The sequence below is a fragment of the Triticum aestivum genome, chromosome 2A (assembly GCF_018294505.1).
Source record: "Triticum aestivum cultivar Chinese Spring chromosome 2A, IWGSC CS RefSeq v2.1, whole genome shotgun sequence".
Taxonomy (NCBI): Eukaryota; Viridiplantae; Streptophyta; class Magnoliopsida; order Poales; family Poaceae; genus Triticum; species Triticum aestivum.
Window position 1 is genome coordinate 752,066,773 of NC_057797.1, and position 21,453 is coordinate 752,088,225.

Here is a 21,453-nt window from a genome sequence, read left to right on the forward strand (position 1 = left end):
TCCATCAGATTGTTTCCTGTAAATTTCTAGAAATAGAACTAGAATATTTTGGAATAAATTATTTTTATTCATATTTTCAGCAAATTACGGACATAGTACATATATTACAAATCTCAAATATAAATACAGTACAACATTATGTCTGATTCATACAATACAATATACATAGTTCGGAAGACTTATTATACTTATTATTATATAATGTATAACATCTCATAGTATTTAAATAGCTAAATGGCATGAACTACTTATGGAGATTAATTCAGGTCTCCAAAAACATCTTGGGTGTAATCCACAAGCATGTCTTGATCAAGATCGTCATCATCATCAACATCCGCATCTTCATCACCGACACCTCGCTCATTGCATTGTAATACCAAACCTTACAGTGGATTCATATATGTGTTACAATAATCATTCATTTGCCATTGCCATTTTCATTGTGATGGTGTTTGCACCTCTATGTTCGAGCCAAGCACGCTCCTCGCGGTGTCACCATTGCTCAATATGTAATTAATCTTGTTGTTTTCATATTGCAACATTTCCATTACATTGAGCATTCTCATCAATTTGTGCATTTGTTTGTTTTCGGATGGCATAGATCAAAGAGAGGTACAAATAAATGTCCAAATTTAAGGGCAATTTGTCGACAACATTGTTGGGATTTCTTCGAAGAGCATGAGAAGTGGAAGATGAGGAATGATGATGGCAGTCCAAAAGCCGGGAAGTGCGCCAATTCCTCCCTGGAGATGGATGATGTTGCAATTGGGCAAATGATGCTGATGGAGAGCAAAAGGCAAAGGTGTCTAGAAGTACCACCCCGACGCCTAGCACGGGTTAGCCCAACAGGAGGAAGTTAGAAAAGCTGAGGCTCAAGAAAATGAAAGGTGGAGGCAATGTAAAGAAGATCGATGAGTTGATGAGGATAAAAACGAGTACACTGAGAAGAGTAAGTAAGAAAAGCTAGAGATGGAGGAGAAGAAGCACCAAGAGAAGAGGACAAGATGGATGCAATGCAAGAGAGGAGACGGCGCCAGGAAGAGATGTAGAAGCAAAGGCTCCAAATTCAGCAGGAGATGGAGGCGGGTAGCCTCCAAATTAAAGATGGCAGGGGAGGTTGAGAGATGAACGCATAGCCGAGCACAATATCAGTTCATCATGTTAGATCTGAATCAAATGGATCCGGTGGCGCGAGATTTCTCGGCGTAGCAACAATATTTGATTATTTGTTTTTAAGACACTTGAAGAAGGGCACAATGATGGGCATGCCAGAGGAGGATGGGACGATGCACACGGCGGAAACATGTGATTTGTACATGTCACCGGTGAGATTCTTTTTAGACAGTACTGCATAGATACAAGTTTAGCACGATGAATTTCTGAGTTCATGCAAATTGTCCAGAACGTTTAAATTTGAAGCGAATCGAAGTGTTTGAGTTATGGGGACTGAGATATAGCTGCCTTGAGTTTGCGCGACACCTGCCCCAGCCTCCATATGAGTAGTACGAATGTCAATTGTGTGACTCTTTTCCCACAGGTCAAATCATGGACGGCATGAACGATAATTCTAAGATCAGCTTATCAAACGGGTTGTGCGTCTATAAAAAAGCGTCTGACGCTTGCCATTTAAATGGAAAGTGCTACTGTTGCGACGTGACAGATTTGTGCTATCTCACAGTCGCTCTGTGCAAGAAATATTGTGAAGGTTCTGCAGACTAGTGGCAATGCATGACAGCCTCTCCTTTCGCTAGCCACCCTCCCTCCACTCCCATCAGATTGAACTTTTGTTCCAATTAAAAATGTGCTATGTGGGAGGACATATTTGAAATAAAAGGCAGTATATATCTCAGTTCTCGTGTGTGATTGGTAATGTTACAAGTATAAACATTGGGCAGGACTAGGATCTTCGGGGTGAGAAAAGGCCTGGACCCTCCCTTTGCCGTTGGATGAGGAAAGTTTTGTTAGCTACTAGTAGCTGCTCCCATAAAACACATCCAATAAAACATCTCGCTTTAGAAGTTGTGAAATACATATACTTTTTGGATGGAATTAGCATTTAAGCATGGTTACGATGAACCCGAATGCTACAGAGCATGCATGTATTTTCACTTTCCGAGGTGCATACATGAACGACACATGGACAGCAGCAAAATCAACAAGTATAGATAAAATAGATGATGCGAGCGAAATGCATATGTATTGTGGAACTTCAAAAATACACTACTTTCAAAAGGACCGTCCATTACAAAAATTCCGCTTCCACCGTATCGTTCCTCGCGACTAGGTCTTTGAAACTAAATCCCACGTGGACATATTCTGACACATTTTTTTTTGAAAAAGATTTTTGTCTCACAAAAGCATGTTTCTTGTAGTATGTAGATGTTTTTATACCATTAAATCGCCTCCATACAGTTTTTACCCATTCTAGTTTCTGAAAAGCAATTAGTACGACAAAATGGAAGTTTGTGTTACAAACTTTGTTTTTTTTATCACGCTAATATTCTTTTTAATATTATCAATACAAGCTAATTTTTTTGTCCAAAACTTCCTTTAACAACGGGTAAGGGATTATATACATGAAAAAAGCTTGCTTTGCGCATTACTTTCATATAAAAGGGTGGTCAAGATATTTACTTGCGATAGAAAAGCATGCCTATACTATGAACTGGCCTTTTGTCATAGTAAGTTGTTTTCAAAATTGTTCTTCGAAACAATGACCATGTGGGGTCTAATTTTGAAGGACTCGTGACGAGACACACAATGGTGAAACCAGATTATAATTCAAATGTACTGTTTATAACTAATGTGATCTTTAATTTTCATGATAACTTTTGCATGGTGCTCACATCATCATTTTTTTGGTGGTACACATGTATTGCTCACGGGTGGTTGTGTCGACTGTTTGAAGAGTCTTTACATGTGAGAAGGGACCAGATAGACGCAAATCCAATTTGGCTCCCGGGAGCACGTGCTCTTGCGCGCGAAAATGATTTTCAAAATGTCAAAAAAATCTCAACATTTTTTTTATGTATTCATGATCACATTCAAATGCTACCTACAAATTTTTAGGCAAAAAGTTAAACATTTGGACTGTGGAAAAAAAGGAACACTAAATGTTACCCCAAAATGTCACCCCAAATTTGTCTTTTTTCACTGACGAAACACTATTGCTCTGTTTTGCATGAAAACTGCCAACATGCTAGTGACACTAACACGAACATCCAAAAGAAATTCAGATTTTTTTTAAAAAACATTTTACTATTTGTTTGAGTTACTGTTCATGCGGGAGCAAATGCTCTGGGGACTTTTTGACATGTCATGTGATACAAAGGTTAAACATTCCATAAATAACGTGTGCGCCTGGAAATTGATAGCGCACACACGCCATCTAGTCTCGTCCATATAAATTTTCTAACTTACCATTTTCTTATTTGTCAGTCTCGTACCATGCATCTGGTGCTTCTTTGTTAATCAGTTGAAATCATACTAATGTCAAATGTTTGTCTCTTTTCCCATAGGTCAAAGGCGGGTGCTAGGCGCCGGTGCGCCGACTCGAATTTGGGCCGGTTAGCCCAGAGCCGTATAATTTGGTTCCCGTGAATCGTCTGATGCCCCTCGTCTTTGTCAACGCAGCACCCGTGCGAGGAAATTCATCTGCATCGATCTCATCGTCCTTTTCGTTCTCGCCGGCCGCACGCATTCTCCCGCCGCCGTCCTTTGTCTGCCGTCCTCATTTCTGGTCACTGCCCTCGCCGGACGTCCTCGCAGGCCATCCTAGTCGCCGGTCCTAGCCCCTCGCCGGCCGTCCTCGTCACCAGCTTCGCCCATGCAACAGCCGCATCATGCGGTTGCAGCTCCTGTGGTGACCGTTGTAGCTTTGGTGGCGACGACCGCAGCTTGCCGGCGTGCTCGCCGCCATCATCCCTGACACTTGCAACATCTCGCTTGCCCCGGAGAGATGCCCAGTGCTGCAACGGACAACCAAAAAATCTACAACCAGTAACACAAAATGCTTCAACTGGCGATGAAAAAAGTTTCAACCCGTATACAACGAAAGCTATGGACGAGCACCAAAAGTTGCAACCGGTGATAAAAAAAGGTTCATCTGATGACGAGAAAAGCTTCATACGTAGATGAAAAAGGTTTCAACATTTCAACCATAGAATGAAAAGTTGCAACGGAGGTTACAAAAGCTACAACCAGCATTGCAAAAAGCTTCAAACTCCATGTCTTAGCTGCGACCTATGACGACGATGGTGATGTTTTGCTGCAACCATAGTCGATTTTTGTTACAATAGGCGATGGAATTTGCTACGAACCATTTTCATGGCTGCATTGGTGCTACAAGTGCGCCGACGAGCCCTGCGAGGTTGATGGGGGTGGCATGTTGTGAATCACGGTCGGCAAGTTTTGTTTGCAGGCGACAAGTGGCACCGTGTTGTAATCGAGACAGGGGAAGAGTTGTGGCCACCTAGGTCAGGGCTACAATAGCGGCCGTGGCGAGCTACAACCTCGGGGAGGAGGCAGGATTTTCACGGCGAGGCGCAGCCATGTCGTGGTATTGGAATGGTGGGGGCGCGACGCCGAGTTGTGCGCGCGGGGATACGCACGCGTGAGCCACTAACATGCACAACCGAACGGGGACAGTAGTTGGTGGCTCAAGATCATCCTCGTGCGCTTCTTCTGCGTTTGGACGAAGGAAGGAGACGAAAGAAGGGACACAAGGTACGGGTTTGATGTATGTAAAGTATAATCAAGATGAAAATGCGGATAATTTTCGAAGAGTTTGTTCCTCGTATCTGTTGCTTTTTGTTAAAAGAAAATATTATTTCTTATCCAACTCTATTGTTTTTAGATGGAAATCATTAGACCAAACATCTTTGGAACTTATAAGGGCACGTGTAGATTCACGATACAAGAGTGCATTTTCCCCGCAAAAAAAATACAAAAGTGCATTCTGAATTACTCATAGTGAGAGTGTGAATGTGGCTCTTCCCAAGGCAATAATTGCTTTGCTACTTCTAGTTATGTTCATAACATATTTCTTACTCTTAGCAAGAGTGATTTTTTTTTGTTTCCCTTAAAATTGTATTAGTGGTAGCACTATCCAGTAAACATAATTCTTCCTCCATCGGATTGTTTCCCGTAAATTTTCTACAAATAGAGAGAGGATATTTTAGAATAAATTATTTGTATTCATATATTCACCAAATATTACAAATCTCAAATATAAATACATTACAATATTATGTCTGATTCACACAATATAATATACGTGGTCCGAAGACTTTATTCTACTTATTGTTACATAATATATATATATATATATATATATTACATCTCGTAGTATTTAGATAGCTAAATGACAACAACTTCTGGGTGGGGTGGGGGGGACCGGAATCCAGATCAGGCCAAAGCACCTTTTTCAGAACATCGGCCCAGCTGGCGCCCCTCAGTCCGGCTGGCTCTCCATCTGGATACCGGACGCGGCAACCGGCCTGCCGGTAGGCAGCGGGTCAGCGGCCGTCCCATCCACCCGTACGACAAGATAAGCCCCCCCCCCTCGCCCCTCTCCCACGACGGGAGAGCGTGGCTACAGGTGCGGCCGTGTCAGCCGGCCGGGGCAACCATCAGCACTGCTCACCACTGTAGCCCCACGACGTCAACCCACTCCATGACACAGGGCGAGACGTGCAACAGTAACACACAGCAGGCAAGACCCGGGCACCCAGCAGGCCCCACTGTCGGCTTTAGACGATGACACCAGGGCCCGCGCCCATGTAACTTTAGCTTTTGTAACCCTGGGAGCCCGGTCTATAAGATCCCCCAGGTGCCCTTCATGCAGGGCATTGACTCTTAGTTCAAGACACACTCACACACACACACACACACACACACACATGAGAGGCAAGAATGGAGATCTAGCTCCTTCTTCCTCCTCCGCCAAACAGCTCCAGGAGCACCATTGTAGCCCTTGTGCATATCATCCAATTTCGGCAGAGGGCCTCGAACTTGGGTACATATTGTGTCTCACACTTGCGCACGCTGACCTCGCCTCCGACGTCCACATGCAGCCCTCCACTTTTAGCCATCCCATAGCATCTGCCGTGATTTCACCATGACAACTTCTTGTGGAGATTATTAATTGAGATCTCCAACAACTTCTTGGGTGTAATCCACAAGCTTCAATTTCATTTGCCATGTCCGGATTGTTGAACTATGATTTTTTTGTTGTTGCTTTGTTGAACTGTAGAATCATGATAAATTTTGTGCTATATGATCCACATGCATGGATTTGAGGGTTTGCGTCTGATTAGTGTGGTTGCCCGGTGGCAAATATGAAGGGCCGTCCGGACCCGTCCGCGGACATTTAAGTGCATTTGTGGATGCTCTAAAGGAATGCTCAAGCTATAGGTCTTGAAGGTTGTGATTTTCTGTCTTTAGACTTATTAGGTAGGCATGTTTGGCTCGTGGAGCCTCATGATGATGGAACGACCGCTTTGAATAACCCGCAAAAAAATCCCTTTGAACAGTGCTACGCGTCCATCGACGAATAATCTGAAAAGATCCGCCCACTCAGCAGCCGTTAGATCTGGTCCAAACCAACGGTTAACCCCGCCGTCATTATTGCAACAAAGTCAGTGTTACAGAACCCTCTTTGCAACAGAGTTCATGTTGCAGAAACATTCAAGTGTTACAGTTTTTTTATGTCTTTACTTTTTGCAACATGGATGATGTTGCGGAAAGACTTTTGCAACATAAATGGTGTTGCACAAATTAGAGGAAGAATGGGAGCTTGGAAGGAACGCGGAAGGCAACTGCGCTCGAGGATCTAGATCCAGATCCTACAACATACAAGTTGTTGCGGTGGGAAAACTGCAACAAGGGCTCGGTAGCAAAAGCATAATAAATCATACTAGCTGAGCCCTACAGGACACGTGTCACATGGACGAGGCGGCGGACGCCCACGTGCGATCCATCAGCTGAAGGCAAGCTTTTTTCCTTTGGATATCGTTGGGTAATACAACAATGATGTTTTCCTTCAAAAAAAGCAGCATCCGGCTGAAATTCTGAAGCATTCCAATCGGCTCTAGTCCAGGAACCTCAAAGAGGCGGGTGTAATTTTCACGTGTATTATACCAACAGAAAAGAGAACGAGGAAAAAGGCTGAAAAGACTTTGCGTGACTAGCGTCTCCCATATTCAAGCCCAGGAGCGGCGGCTTGCACCTGCACCTGAGCAGGCGTTAGGTACGTAGTACGTGTGGACGCCCGAATAGTCAAACTAATTAAGCGGCGGCATGCATGCATGCAGTTGCACTTGTACTCGGCACGGACGGCGTCGAATGCACCAACTGCCAACTTTATGCTGGCGGCGAATTTCAGCACAATTCCACGAACCCTCCGTAATATCATATCATGTGCAGGTGCAATATTTCATCATGCGTGATGTCCAAAGATCTCTACTGTATTATAAATAGCGTTGTGTGAGTGATCAGCTGTTTCATTCCAGACTCCTGTCGTGCGCTGAACTGCACAAATTGAAGGAAGCAAAGCAATGGCGCCCGTGGCAGTGCTTGTGCCGTGGCTAGCATGGCTCGTCGTCTCTTTCCTCTCCGTCTACCTCCTCAACCTCCTCTCTCGCGCGCGTTCCGGCCTCCCGCCGGGCCCCCGCCCGCTGCCGCTCATCGGCAGCCTCCACCTTCTCGGTGACAAGCCACACCGCTCCCTCGCCGGCCTGGCCAAGACCCACGGCCCGCTCATGTCCCTGCGCCTCGGCGCGGTCACCACGGTGGTCGTCTCCTCCCCCGCCATGGCCCGGGAGTTCCTGCAGCGGCACGACTCCGCGTTCGCCGCCCGGTCCGTGCCCGACGCCACCGGCGAGCACGCGGCGGGCTCCGTGGCCTGGCTACCCCCCGCGCCGCGGTGGCGCGCGCTGCGCAAGATGATGGCCACGGAGCTGTTCGCCCCGCACCGGCTCGACGCGCTGCGCCACCTCCGGAGCGAGAAGGTGCGGGAACTCGTGGACCATGTCGCGCGGCTGGCACGCGAGGGCGCGCCGGTGAACGTCGGCCGCGTGGCCTTCACGACGAGCCTGAACCTCCTCTCCCGCACCATCTTCTCCGCCGACCTGACGAGCCTCGACGACGGCAGCCGGTCCGAGGAGTTCCAGCAGGTGGTGACGGCCACCATGCAGGCCGTGGGGAGCCCCAACGTATCGGACTTCTTCCCGCTGCTCGCGCCGGCCGACCTGCAGGGCACGCACCGGCGGCTGGCGCGGCTGCTCGCGCGGCTGCATGTGGTGTTCGACGCCGAGGTGGACCAGAGGCTGCGCGGCCGCGACGCCGGCCAGCCCAGGAAGAACGACTTCCTCGACGTGCTGCTCGATGTGGCGGCGCGTGAGGATGGGAAGGACCTGCTGGACCGCCAGACGCTACGTTCACTTTTCACGGTAACCACAATTTCTGTTTGCAAGGACAAAAGATAATACTGCACTTCAAAATTCCACGACATAGCCTTGCCAAACCAGCCGAGATCAATGCACATGGCCAGCCTTGGCGATTTAGATTTATATTTTAAAATGCTGGCATCGAGATATGTTTCTATTTTGCGGGTGGCATCGAGATGTTTACAATCCCACAAAATTCATATTCAAATTTGGTTTTTTATCAAGAAATAAATATAAAAGTTTCGGTAATTCACGTCAAAGCCCAGGCTCATTTACATCCAATGAATAGTAAATTGAAAAATTAGAAAAAGTTCAGAATATTTTTTGGCATCAAAGATGCTCGAGTGCGCAAGGAGCATGCTAACTTTCGTGGTGTTTAGATATTCGGGGAGCTCTTAGGAAAAAAAGACAAAATTAGGCCCAAATAGTGGACTTTTCCAAACTTTCTTTGACATTGATTTTTTTTGCCACAGCCTCCTCGAATGTCCGAACATCATGATTTTTTGCACGCACATTACACATTCGAATATCTTCAATGACAAAAAAATTTAGATGATTTTACTGTTCACACCCATGCACCTGCGCACTTAATCAAATATTGATGTGGATTTTTGTGGCACACTTAGTTATGTACTAATATCCACTCTAGTGATGCTACAGTAACCATTAACAACGATACATCAAAAGTAACATTTGGATACTCGTGTTTATGTGCTAAAATTCGAATAGAATAGTCAAACATAAAATTTTACAGGAATCGTGGCAGGTTACTCATGTGTTACAAAGAGCACCAGTGGGATTTTCCTCTACAAGAATTGAATCATCTAAAACTTAAATTCCAATGTTCTTCCTTTGTTTAAAACCAGCCTTGTTATATTTTATTGCATTTCCAACAATTCCACCATAACCCTCTGTATCACTGCACTTCATCCAACGTGTGAAAAAATGGGAAATTGGGTCAGGAACAGCGGCTTCTACTATACTGCAATGAAATGATTATCAAATCTTATGTCGCAAATCAACGAGTTGTTCGTATATAGTTCATCCAAACAGTACCGCTGTGTGTAGTTCAAAGAAAATTTAAGTTCTTCTATAGCAAATAATCAATTATACTCTATGTGGTGATTGTTTAGTGTATATAAATAGCTATATTTACGAGACTATAAACGTGACATTATATTTTCATGTTATAGGATTTGTTCTCTGCTGGTAGTGACACAAGCTCTAGCACAGTGGAATGGGCAATGACAGAGCTGCTCCAAAACCCATCATCAATGTCCAGCGCTTGCAACGAGCTTGCAGAAGTTATTGGCTTCAAAAGAAACATTGAAGAAGATGATATTGTTCGGTTGCCCTATCTCCAAGCTGTCATAAAAGAGACTTTTCGACTTCATCCTCCCGGTCCACTCTTGTTGCCACGGAAACCTGAGAGGACAGTGGAAATAGCAGGTTACACAATACCTAAAGATTCGCGTGTGTTCATAAACGTATGGGCGATAGGTCGAGACAAAGATGTATGGTCTGAGCCTGAGAAGTTTATGCCAGAGAGGTTCTTGGGTTCAAGAATTGACTTTAGGGGTGCTGATTTTGAGCTCCTTCCATTTGGTGCTGGACGTCGGATCTGCCCTGGAATGCCATTGGCTATTAGAACGGTGCATTTGATCCTCGCTTCGTTGTTAAACCAGTTTAAATGGAGTCTCCCTGTTGAGCTTGAAAGGGATGGAATTGATATGGAAGAAAAGTTTGGCCTATCACTAACGAAGGTTGTGCCTCTTTGTATTGTACCAACACCGGTTTGAATTCATAAAAATGTATCCTAGTAAGATTGCCTTAGATGTTTTCAATATGTAGTAATTCAAATGTATCAACCATGGAATTTATGTCATTATTTATGTGATAATTAAATAAGTATTCTAGAAAACTTGACTTTCTCGCACTGCATAAGATGAATGATATGTTGTTTTCTTTTTGTGGGGACATATGTTGTGTTACTAAGATGTTGATCATACAAAGATATTCATACATGCCATCCTAGACATCCAAATTAACTTTTGAGGTTTGTGTAACACCATGTTGCAAAAAATTCAATGTGTCAACGAAAAAAAATACAACACTTCATTCACGTGCGATGGAAATGGTGATGGATGGTCATTCGATGATATGGTATTGAGAGCCTTAAAGAGAAGAAAATTGATTAGATTAATTTGGCAATGTCACCTTTACACCTTAAGTATTGTGTTGGAACAATAGTGATTGTTCTCAGAAAAAGGAAATAAGCTATGTATATTTTCATATAGGAATATCTACACCATTCAAAGATTCTAAAATTTCATTGTTCATAATTCGACACCATGAGAAGTATCCTCTCCAACGTTCGGAAATATTTGCAGCCAAAATATTTCACATTGAAATCTTCTACACATTCCAAAGTTCATAAACTTAATGTGGATGGGCAGTTGCCAGGAACGGTAATAGGGGTGTGATTGCAGCTGTATGCCGGGATGAGAATGGTGTCTACCTAGGATCATTTGCTGTGAATTCGAATTATACGGTTGATTGTCCAGCCCCTTTCACTTCTCATGGCAGTCACTTAGGGTAACGAGGGAGAACCACACTAGTCCAAGTGATTGCTAAAACATAAATGAATGCCTAGCCATGCAAATAACGGCACAGGCGGTTCTGCAATTGAACCGGCTAAAATTCTAAAGGAAAATTCTGCTCTGAGAACCACCGAGTCAGGTGTGTTAGAGCATCTACAGCTGGACGCCCCAAACCCCCCATCATACGCCCGGGCGGATGAGCCAGTCAGTGACCGGCATAAAACTCCGATCCAGACGGCAGCTCAAACCGGCTTCAAACACCTAGGATGACCGGTACCCCTCTTATCCAGCCCAAATATGAGATAAAAATGGGGAGGCCCGGGCGTGACCAGGCACGTCCGCCACGTCTGAACCGGTCCACGCTGGCCCACCCGACCCCATATATAATCGTCCACATCTGCTCCCTGGACCAAACCCTAGCGACTCCACTCCCTACCCCTCCACTCTACTCCACTTCACCCCCAAGCTCCCGTCTGGCGATCTCCGGCATGACGGACAGCAGATCCGAGTCCTACACCTCCAAATCCGTCAACTGCGAGCTCATCCCACGCGGCCCTGAGGAGGAGATGACCGTCTGGTTTGCGCTCCGCCACTCCCGGGAGGAGGCCACCCGACTACAGTGCACATACTCCTTTCGTCGGGAATTCATTGCGTCTGTCCAAATGGCGCATGGATCTGCCGCGAGGTGTGGTAGTGCTACTTCACCAGAGGCGGTGCAGTCCGACTGGTGTCCAAACACAGTGGCGGACGTGCAACCCCTCCGTTGGTGCACCGAACCGAAGGTGAACACGGCATGGACGTCGGGCAATGCAAACATGGGGCGATGTGCCCGCCATGGGAGGCGGTGGCAACCCTCACGGTGGTGACCATGCATGTGGTAGGATATTTGTGGTTTAGTGTCCGGTTGGAAGGAGAAAGAAGAGGGGGATCACGCATGTGCAGTTGGGAGGAGAGAGAAGAGAGAAACATGCATGTGATTGGTCAAGTGCATGTCCGCACTCCGACAAAACTCTTATGCTTTTCTTCAAAATACGAGAATTTGACTCCGGACAGTATTGCAAACCGATACAGGTCCCGCTGAATTGTAAAAATGAACAAATGTGCTCGGTTGGACATATACCGATGTTTTGCAGGTGCCCTAACGTAGTACTGCACCGCACCGAGTGGTCGAACCGGCCGACGATAACGCAAATTATGATTTGGCCATGCACCGCACTATCGCAGTCGCGCACCTACGGATTGATCGAGTTCACGCGAACCAATCTATGGTTGGATGGTTAAAGAGACAGTGGTATCCCCAGCCCACCAGGGTTCAAATCCTAGTGCTCGCATTTATTCCAGGATTTCTGGCAATGCACATTCAGTGGGAGGAGACATTCCCGTCGACGACAAGGCGCCTACGGTGACTTCGTAAATCTCAAGATGATATGCCAGTTTAGTCTTTCGAAGGTGCTCATTGGATAATGTGTGCGTGTGTGCGTTCATAGGGATGAATGTATACGTGTGTATATAAACGCTTGTGTCTATACTGATGTTAAAAAAGCGGAATTGCTATTTTTCAGCTGGATGAAAACAATTCAGCTTCATTCATTTTTCTAGCCGCCCGATCTCTGTTCTGGGATTCATGCTAATTTGTTTTTTCCTCGCTTCAGTTCTCTGCGTTGTCTTATCGGGGCGCTAATTTCGAGGGAGACCCGTTTCTATTCCCTCGCTGGCCGAACCGTCGGTCCTCTTTATTTTTTCTTTTTGTCTCCCTTTTCCCCTCCCCCTTTCTCATTCCTAGCACGCAACGCAACCGATAGAGGGAGATAGTGTCATGGCGGTGTTGTAGATCCCCTCGCCGCCGCATCTGCCTGCTGAGGTCTGCTGCATCTCCCGCCTTGAGGTGTGGTGTACCTCCCGCTCCCCTCGCGCTCAGCCCCTCCCAATCTCCCCCTCCCCTTCTTTCCTTTCTGGATTTTCGATGTGTTGGCTTGCTCCTCAGATCGTTTGAGTTCAGATCGATTTTTGTTTATGTTATTGTTGTTGATGTGTGTATCGTTAGGGCGCTCCAATCTGTTGTTTTAGGTAGTTGAATGTGATAGCTCCTGCGGCCTTTAGTTGTATGTGATATGTCCTGTTCGTGCGCTTGGATTAGGCTTCAGGAGTGAGTAATGTGCTATAGGGGATTCATCTACTATATATGGCCGTTTGTATTAGGGCAAAAATATTAGGGGATTCATCTGCTATAGGGGATTTCATTGCTAGTGTAATCTTTGATGTAATTGCAGAGTATTCTTGCTGTAATTACTTCTTTAGCTGTAATATTTTGTTGTAATTTCAAAGTAATCTCTCTACAATTTTTTAATGTAATCGAGTGAATATATAGTGTAGTAAGATATAACCTTAGTTTGGCGTTTTAGTTCTAATTCCATGCAGTACGCATGATTCTTTTTGTATATTTTAGTGGTGCTAGTAGTGGAATTTTCTCTATTGTTCCAGGGCGTATGAGTTGGTTGTTTGTAGTGAACTTTGTGTAAATGTGTGTTTGCTCCAGAGTGTCCTTTCGTATCACTGAATTTACTCTGTAAATCTTAGTTTTTACTATTTTCTTACAAGTGTGATCACAGTGAATTGTAGAGTTTTTACTTTATGTTACAAGTGAAATTACAGTGCAATTCTTAGTGTAATTTTAGGCTATTTTACCGGTTTTGCTAATTTTCAGTCGAATGATTTACAGTTAGTCTTCATTCATATTTTGGCCGTTGGATCTCATGCCGAGATCCGCACTGGAGCTATCCTTTTCGTGGAGATTTTCTTTTCTGTGCGTTATCGGGCACACTTTGTTTCCGGGCCAGCCCGTTACCGCATTCCCTGGCTCTCTCTTTGTCCCCCTTCCTCATGTCGGTGTGTGTGTGTGGCGATTCCTGCGATTTCTTCGTTGTGTACGGCGATTCTGATCTCCTCCTCATCTTCTTCAGCTAGATTTCTGCTCCAGTACCTTGTGGTTTCGGTTGTTTGTCCTTGTCTTCTTCTTTTCCCCATTGGATTTCTTCTAGGTCTAGTAGCTTGTTTCGATTCCCCTGGTGTTTGATGTACATATAGGTGTATGTGTCCTCGTAGCGGAGGATTTTTCCTGGCGATTTCGTTGCAGTTGTAGCGATAGGTGCATGGATGTAGCTGTGGATTTGATTCCCCTGTTGATTTTCTATCACTGGCCTGAGCGTCTAATTCTGCTGTTTTTTCTCTATTTGGCATGTGGTTTTCGGTAGTAATTGCATCTAAGTTACAACAACTTCATAACTATAATTTCATTTAATTACAATATAGTTTCCTCTGAAATTGTAGTGTAGTGACACTGTGATTACAGTGTTGTTACAGTGTAATTTCCAGGGGTAATCAGAGTGACTGTAACTTCTGGGATTGTTAGTTTACAATCACTGCAATTTCAAATTACACTGTAATTTCAGGTTAATTACAGTGCTATTGTTACTGTATGTTTAGTGTAAGTACACTAGATCAGAATGAAATTTTCATTGCAATTAAAGTATTTTTTTTGGTCTACAAGCATTTTAGAATCTTTTTCTTTGCGGTTTGTCTTTGTTGGCTGGTATTTGCATTCATTTATAACCATTTATTTATTTATCTTTCTGTTTGGGTGGTATTGCATCTAAGTTACAGCACTTCATAACTGTAATTTTATTTTATTTACAGTATAATTTCCTCTAAAATTATAGAGTAATCACAATTTAGTTATATTGTTACAATGTAATTTTAGAGTAATCACAGTGTAATTTTTAGGGTAATTACACTGAAAATCACTGTGCTATTTTGTTGTAATTACTGCAATTTCACTATTTACAGTGTTGTTACAATGTAATTTTCAGTGGTAATTACAGTGATATTTTTACTGTTATTTAGATACTAGGATATTTACTGTATTTGCCGTTAGTGCAATTACAGTGTAATTTCAGTAAAAATTACAGTGTAATTAGACTGCAATCACAGTGTCTTTGTTGGGTTGTGTTGCATCTAGTCACACTGTCAATATATACTGAATCTATCTTTGTGTCTGAAACTTTGCCAACTTCCTATCTAATATACAGTGTAATTTTTTATCATTTGTACTCATACTCTCTTGTCTTTTTTCTTAACTTTGAAGCAGTGAGATGTGATGCGGCCTATTGTTCATATCGGTCACTTGGTACTTTGTGCCCTAATGGACATCTAGGCAACTTCCTGGTCGATTCTTACTGTGGTTTTTCTTTGCTCTTTTAAAGGAGATCGTCTTGAATAATTCCAGTCCTGAACTCATCTGAATGCTTTTGAAGGTGCCAACGGTGCATTTCCAATGTGGAGGACCAACTATAAGTACTTTAATTTCTGCCTTCTTTTTTGGTGTTTGTCGTTGCCCTTTCTTTTTATTTCTTATTTCCTCTATATACATTTTTCTTCATATTATTCTTTTATTATTCTTCCTTTTTGTAGCTAGACTTTCCTTTAACCATTTGAAAGAATGGGTTTTCTTTCATCGCTTCTTTGAAGGAAAGACCCTTCTTTCATTGATTCAGCTTTTGATGAGCATTCTTAATTTCACTTGCAGATTCATGATCCGCAAGTACTTCCTCCGTAAAGAAATATAAGAGCGTTTAGATCACTAGCGTTTAGATCACTAAAAGTAGTGACCTAAACGCTGTTATATTTCTTTCCGGAGGGAGTACATTGCTAATCAATTTGTTTCTACATTAGTCTCCTTTTTGAAGGCACTATGTTATCTTTTAAGATTTGCTCTAATATTTTTTTTATTTTATTCAAAGAGTTATAAACTTCATAGGATGTTGGGATGCTTTTGTTACTCCCATGACGAGGAAACAAATCGATTTCAAAAAATTTGACGTAGTCTACCTAGCTGTTCCCAACAAGACCAATATGTAATTTGGTTTTTAGTATGGCTGACCTGATTTCCTTTTAAATACTGTTCTCAATTTACATTGTTGGTACCTTTTTTTTCTGTTTTTCTACCTTTATTCATGTGAAATCAGGCACGATTATGGCGTCTTTACATTCAAGTTTATGGAAGTGTGGACCACAAGGACTCAAGTTACTAACCACTTTTCAAGCGCTGACATACCCAACTTAAGGATAAAGTATGCTAATGATATGTTTTTCAGGGAGTTCAACAGCGTGGATAAGTTCTAGTTACTGATTTCTTTGCAGATGTAAGCACTTCTGTTTTTATTACTTCAAATTTACAGGATAGAGATTCATGATTTCCAGTCATTTTTAGTTGTACTTTTGGCTGAAGGTTGCCCAATTTACTGTACTCATCTACATCATTCATTGTCTATTGTACTGTGTATTTTCTACTTTTGGCTCAGTGTCAATTGCTTCACTTTTTGTGCCGTCCCACTTGCCATGTATCTGGTTTTTGAGTTTGATTTCTGTCCTAATTTATCTATGTGTCGATGAATTTCTCCTCTGTGGATTGCTGTGGCTGGTTTGTTCCCTGCCCATCAGTTGATTTCTGTTTTTGCTTGGATCTGCTTGTTTGGGTAGGATGCTACTGATGCTTAGTGGGTTTCGATCAACTGGTTTCGGTAGGATGCTACTGATCTGTAGCATAGCATGTCTTCCTGTGTGCAGAATTTCCTGATTCGTTTGCTTAGTCATTTCAAATCAAGCTTTGAATTTGTGTTTTAGTATGTGTTAGCAGATGCACTTTTTTCAAAATAACCATGATGCATTTTTCGGTATGTGTTCCAGTGTTAACTGTAATTTCCATTCCTGGTTCACTGTATTTTCGACTGTGGTTTAATGTAATTACATGTATACAATAGTTTCAGTGTTAACTCGTTGAACTTACAGTGTAATTTCTATTCTCGTTCACTGTAATTTCTATTCTTGTTTACTGTAGTTATATATATACAGTAGTGTCAGTGTTAGCTCATACAACTTACAGTGTAATTTCTATTCTCCTTCACTGTAATTTCTATTCTGGTTCAATGCAATTCTGTATATACAGTAGTTTCAGTTTTAACACACTGAACTTACAGTGTAATTTCTATTCCTGTTCACTGTAATTTATATTAACTTGCAGTGTAATTTCTACTTTTTTTTGTTACAGTGTGATTTCTATTCTGCTGTTCTTGCAGTGAGATCTCTTTTGACCTTGTGTTTTTTAGAGCTGTTTTTACCTTGTGCTTTTGTGAGAAGTACGTAAATGTAGATGTCTTTTTTGGTCTTTTTGCCCCTTTGACTCTGGAAATTATGAACAGGCTTGCAGGCTTTTTTTTGGCCCCATTGGTTCAAGTGTTTCTCAGATGTTGAGCATGTAGGCTTCCCCCTGCCCCTCGTTTATGTTTTTTTTGTTTTTGTAGCTGGTCTAGTCTGGCCGGTCGAATTTGTTTGGCCACCCGGTGAACGTCCGTACGGATAAGGCCCAAGCGTGACAATGGATCATGAAGAAAAGACACACAGCGCGGCAGGTACATGGACATACAAAAATTCGACTGAAGCTTAATTAAATTTCAGACGGATGCTAAATAGACAGTCCTTAAAAAAAAGATTGATCGAGTTCACAAGACCAAACAAATACTACCACCCAGTAAGGTGGCCTTTGACCACACCGACGGAACAGAGCAGAGCAAGCCGGGTTCGCTGTCATGGAAAAGGAGCCTACGTACCTTTGCACAAGGCAATCGTGCCATGTGCCATGCATGTCAATATGTCACGCGTGATGTTGGTGACACGACGGATATGGATTTGGTCACACAACTTTAGATTTGGTCTTTATTCCCGGTTCCCCAAACAGTTCTCTATATGCACTATATAAATAGCGTTGTGCGAGTGACTAGCAGTTTCACTAGAGACACCTGCTCCGTGCGCCGATTTAAAAGAGAGGAAGCATCTTAGCAATGGCGCCGGTGGCTGTGCTTGTGCCGTGGCTAGCATGGCTCGTCGCCTCTTTCCTCTCCGTCTATCTCCTCAACCTCCTCGCACGGGCGCGCTCCGGTCTCCCGCCGGGCCCCCACCCGCTGCCGCTCATCGGCAGCCTCCACCTCCTCGGCGATAAGCCGCACCGCTCCCTTGCCCGCCTGGCCAAGGCCCACGGCCCGCTCATGTCCCTGCGCCTCGGCGCGGTCACCACGGTGGTCGTCTCCTGCCCCGCCATGGCGCGGGAGTTCCTGCAGCGGCACGACTCCGCGTTCGCCGCCAGGTCCGTGCCCGACGCCACCGGCGAGCACGCGGCGGGCTCCGTGGCTTGGCTGCCCCCTGCGCCGCGGTGGCGCGCGCTGCGCAAGATGATGGCCACGGAGCTGTTCGCCCCGCACCGGCTCGACGCGCTGCGCCACCTGCGGAGCGAAAAGGTACGGGATCTCGTCGACCACGTCGCGCGGCTGGCGCGCGAGGGCGCCCCGGTGAACGTCGGCCGCGTGGCCTTCACGACGAGCCTGAACCTCCTCTCCTGCACCATCTTCTCCGCCGACCTGACGAGCCTCGACGACCGCGGCCGCTCGGAGGGGTTCCAGCAGGTGGTGACGGCCATCATGCAGGCCGTGGGGAGCCCCAACGTGTCGGACTTCTTCCCGCTGCTCGCGCCGGCCGACCTGCAGGGCACGCGCCGGCGGCTGGCGCGGCTGCTCGTGCGGCTGCACGCGGTGTTCGACGCCGAGGTGGACGGGAGGCTGCGCTGCCGCGACGCCGGCCAGCCGAGGAAGAACGACTTCCTCGACGCGCTGCTCGACGTGGCGGCGCGTGAGGACGGCAAGGACCTGCTGGATCGCCAGACGCTACGATCACTTTTCACGGTAACCACAATTTCTGTCTGAGAGGACACACAAGATATACTTCAAAATTCCGCACGCACATGAATGGTCAGCGTTGCCGACTGAGTCTGCCGGGATCAAAGCACATGGCCAGCCTCGGAGATTGAGATTTATATTTTAAAATGTTGGCATCGAGATATCTAATATCCACAAATTTCACATTCATTTTTTTTATCAAGAAATAAACATAAGAGTTTGATAGTATATACTACCATATTACTTGTCGCTTAAATGGATGAATTTAGATGTATTTCAGTGCTATATACATCTGTTTGGACGACAAACACTAGTAGAAAAAGGGTCATTTGTCCCGGTTCATAAGGCCCATCTGTCCCGGTTGGGGAACCGGGACTAAAGGGTCGTTACTAATGCCCTAGATCTTTAGTCCCGGTTCTTATACTAACCGGGACAGATGGGCCTTCATGTGGCCGCTCCGGCGAGCCCAGGCACGAGGGCCTTTGGTCCCGGTTGGTAGCACCAACCGAGACCAACAAGCTTCCACGCGTCAGCATTTCAGAGTCTGTTTTTTTTTGAAAGGAGGTGGTTTAGGGGTTTTGGGGGTTAATTTAGGTTGGTATAGGTAGCTAATAGACAGATGTGTCCTTTCTTATCTCCGTGCTACTGCTACTGCTATTTTTAAACATGACTTAGATTGAAGTGAGGCAACATGTGGCGCATGTCGAAAGTAATACTAATCCTAACTTGATCAAGTTTGGATTGTACTACTTTCGACATGCACCACATGCATGTTGCCTTCACTTCAATCCAATCCATGTTCATTTCACCCGCTGATATATAATAACTCTTCATACTCGCATCATGCATCATTATATATAATAACAAGTCTACTGATCATCATCATACAACTTTTACTCGTTATTAATAACAAGTCATACGATCATCATCCTCATAGTCATCGAACCAACCCTACTTAATTGTTCTTAGCACATGATCATCAGTATTAGGTAGGACCTAAATACCATCTTTAAGGTAAAATAGCATAAAACAATATAGACCCTAACTCTCCATTATGGAGAATGGAGATCATCATGTCTCTAATTCTTGCGCTTCACTTCCTTTTGCTTCCAAGAACCTCCTTACGACTGTCCATACATTTTTTCCATCCTTTGATTTGCATGTCTCCATTCCTTTTAAAAATCTGGTATGGACAGTTGAGTTTCGTAGGATGACCTGGCTGTATGTTCAAAACATTAAGGCTACCTTTCTGATACATCAAATGAGGCACACAACTCTCTGGGATTATCTGTTGAAAAACATATTAATAACTTTATAGTTAGCAATGATGTACTAGTTTTAAAAGTATGCAAAAGATGCACGGATGTCATAATAGTAAAAAATCTTACCAGGGTATCTTCATGGTAGTTACCGTAGTTCAACACATGCACTAGTGGCATGTATTGACCATAATGTTGAGGAGTTTGATTGTAGATATTGTAATTCTCAATGTTAGTACAAAATCCGACCAGATGATTTTTCTCCTTGTAAGTTAATTCGGAGCCATCGGTGTAGCGGGTTTTGTCTACCATCTCCCGCACATTCTTTGAAGAATGAAAATAAGCTGTCAATGGAAATAAGATGCCAACTATTTTGAAATAAACAATATAAATTAGCTAATAACTATGCTTGAGAAGCTAAACTCACACAGAGGTAGAATTGGAGGCGTATCAACAAGGACCCAAATGTCCATATTGTCTTGCTCGATTGTAGGATCACCAAGATCCGTGGTGACAAGCATACCTGATACGTCTCCAACGTATCTATAATTTTTGATTGTTCCACACTATTATATTATCAACCTTGGATGTTTTATATGCATTTATATGCTATTTTATATGATTTTTGGGACTAACCTATTAACCCAGAGCCCAGTGCCACTTTCTGTTTTCCCTTGTTTCAGTGTTTTGCAGAAAAGAAATATCAAACGGAGTCCAAACGGAATGAAACCTTCGGAAAAGCTATTTTTGGAAAGAAAGTAATACAAGAGACTTGGAGTGCACGTCAGGCGATCAACGAGGAAGCCACGAGGCAGGGGGCGCGCCCTCCACCCTCGTGGCTCCCCTGATGTATTTCTTCCGCCTATATATATATATCCAAATACCCTAAAACTATCGGAGAGCACAATAGATCGGGAGTTCCGCCGCCAGAAGCCTCCGTAGCATCCGAAAACCAATCTAGACCCGTTCCGGCACCCTGCCGGAGGGGGAATCCCTCTCCGGTGGCCATCTTCATCATCCCGGTGCTCTCCATGATGAGGAGGGAGTAGTTCTCCCTCGGGGCTGAGGGTATGTACCAGTAGCTATGTGTTTGATCTCTCTCTCTCTCTCGTGTTCTAGAGGTGGTACGATCTTGATGTATCGCGAGCTTTGCTATTATAGTTGGATCTTATGATGTTTTCTCCCCCTCTACTCTCTTGTAATGGATTCAGTTTCCCCTTTGAAGTTATCTTATCGAATTGAGTCTTTAAAGATTTGAGAACACTTGATGTATGTCTTGCCATGCGTATCTGTGGTGACAATGTGATATCACGTGATTCACTTGATGTATGTTTTGGTGATCAACTTGCGGGTTCCGCCCATGAAC

At 44.2% G+C, this 21,453-nt stretch overlaps 2 protein-coding genes across 2 annotated transcripts in view; both read left to right on the forward strand.

Moving 5' to 3' along the window:
• Positions 1 to 7,493: 7,493 nt before the first annotated feature.
• Positions 7,494 to 10,347, forward strand: LOC123186424 (geraniol 8-hydroxylase). The gene is made up of 2 exons (XM_044598191.1): positions 7,494 to 8,450; positions 9,641 to 10,347. The coding sequence occupies exons 1-2, from the start codon at positions 7,557 to 7,559 to the stop codon at positions 10,244 to 10,246; spliced, it is 1,500 nt and encodes a 499-aa protein (XP_044454126.1). The 5' UTR covers positions 7,494 to 7,556; the 3' UTR covers positions 10,247 to 10,347.
• A 7,557-nt stretch (positions 10,348 to 17,904) lies between these two features.
• Positions 17,905 to 21,453, forward strand: part of LOC123191987 (geraniol 8-hydroxylase-like) — a 37,126-nt gene continuing 33,577 nt past the window's right edge. Inside the window, exon 1 of the mRNA XM_044604493.1 lies at positions 17,905 to 18,834. Within this exon, the coding sequence (XP_044460428.1) occupies positions 17,941 to 18,834 (894 nt within the window). The 5' untranslated portion in view covers positions 17,905 to 17,940. The remainder of the gene's footprint in view (positions 18,835 to 21,453) is intronic.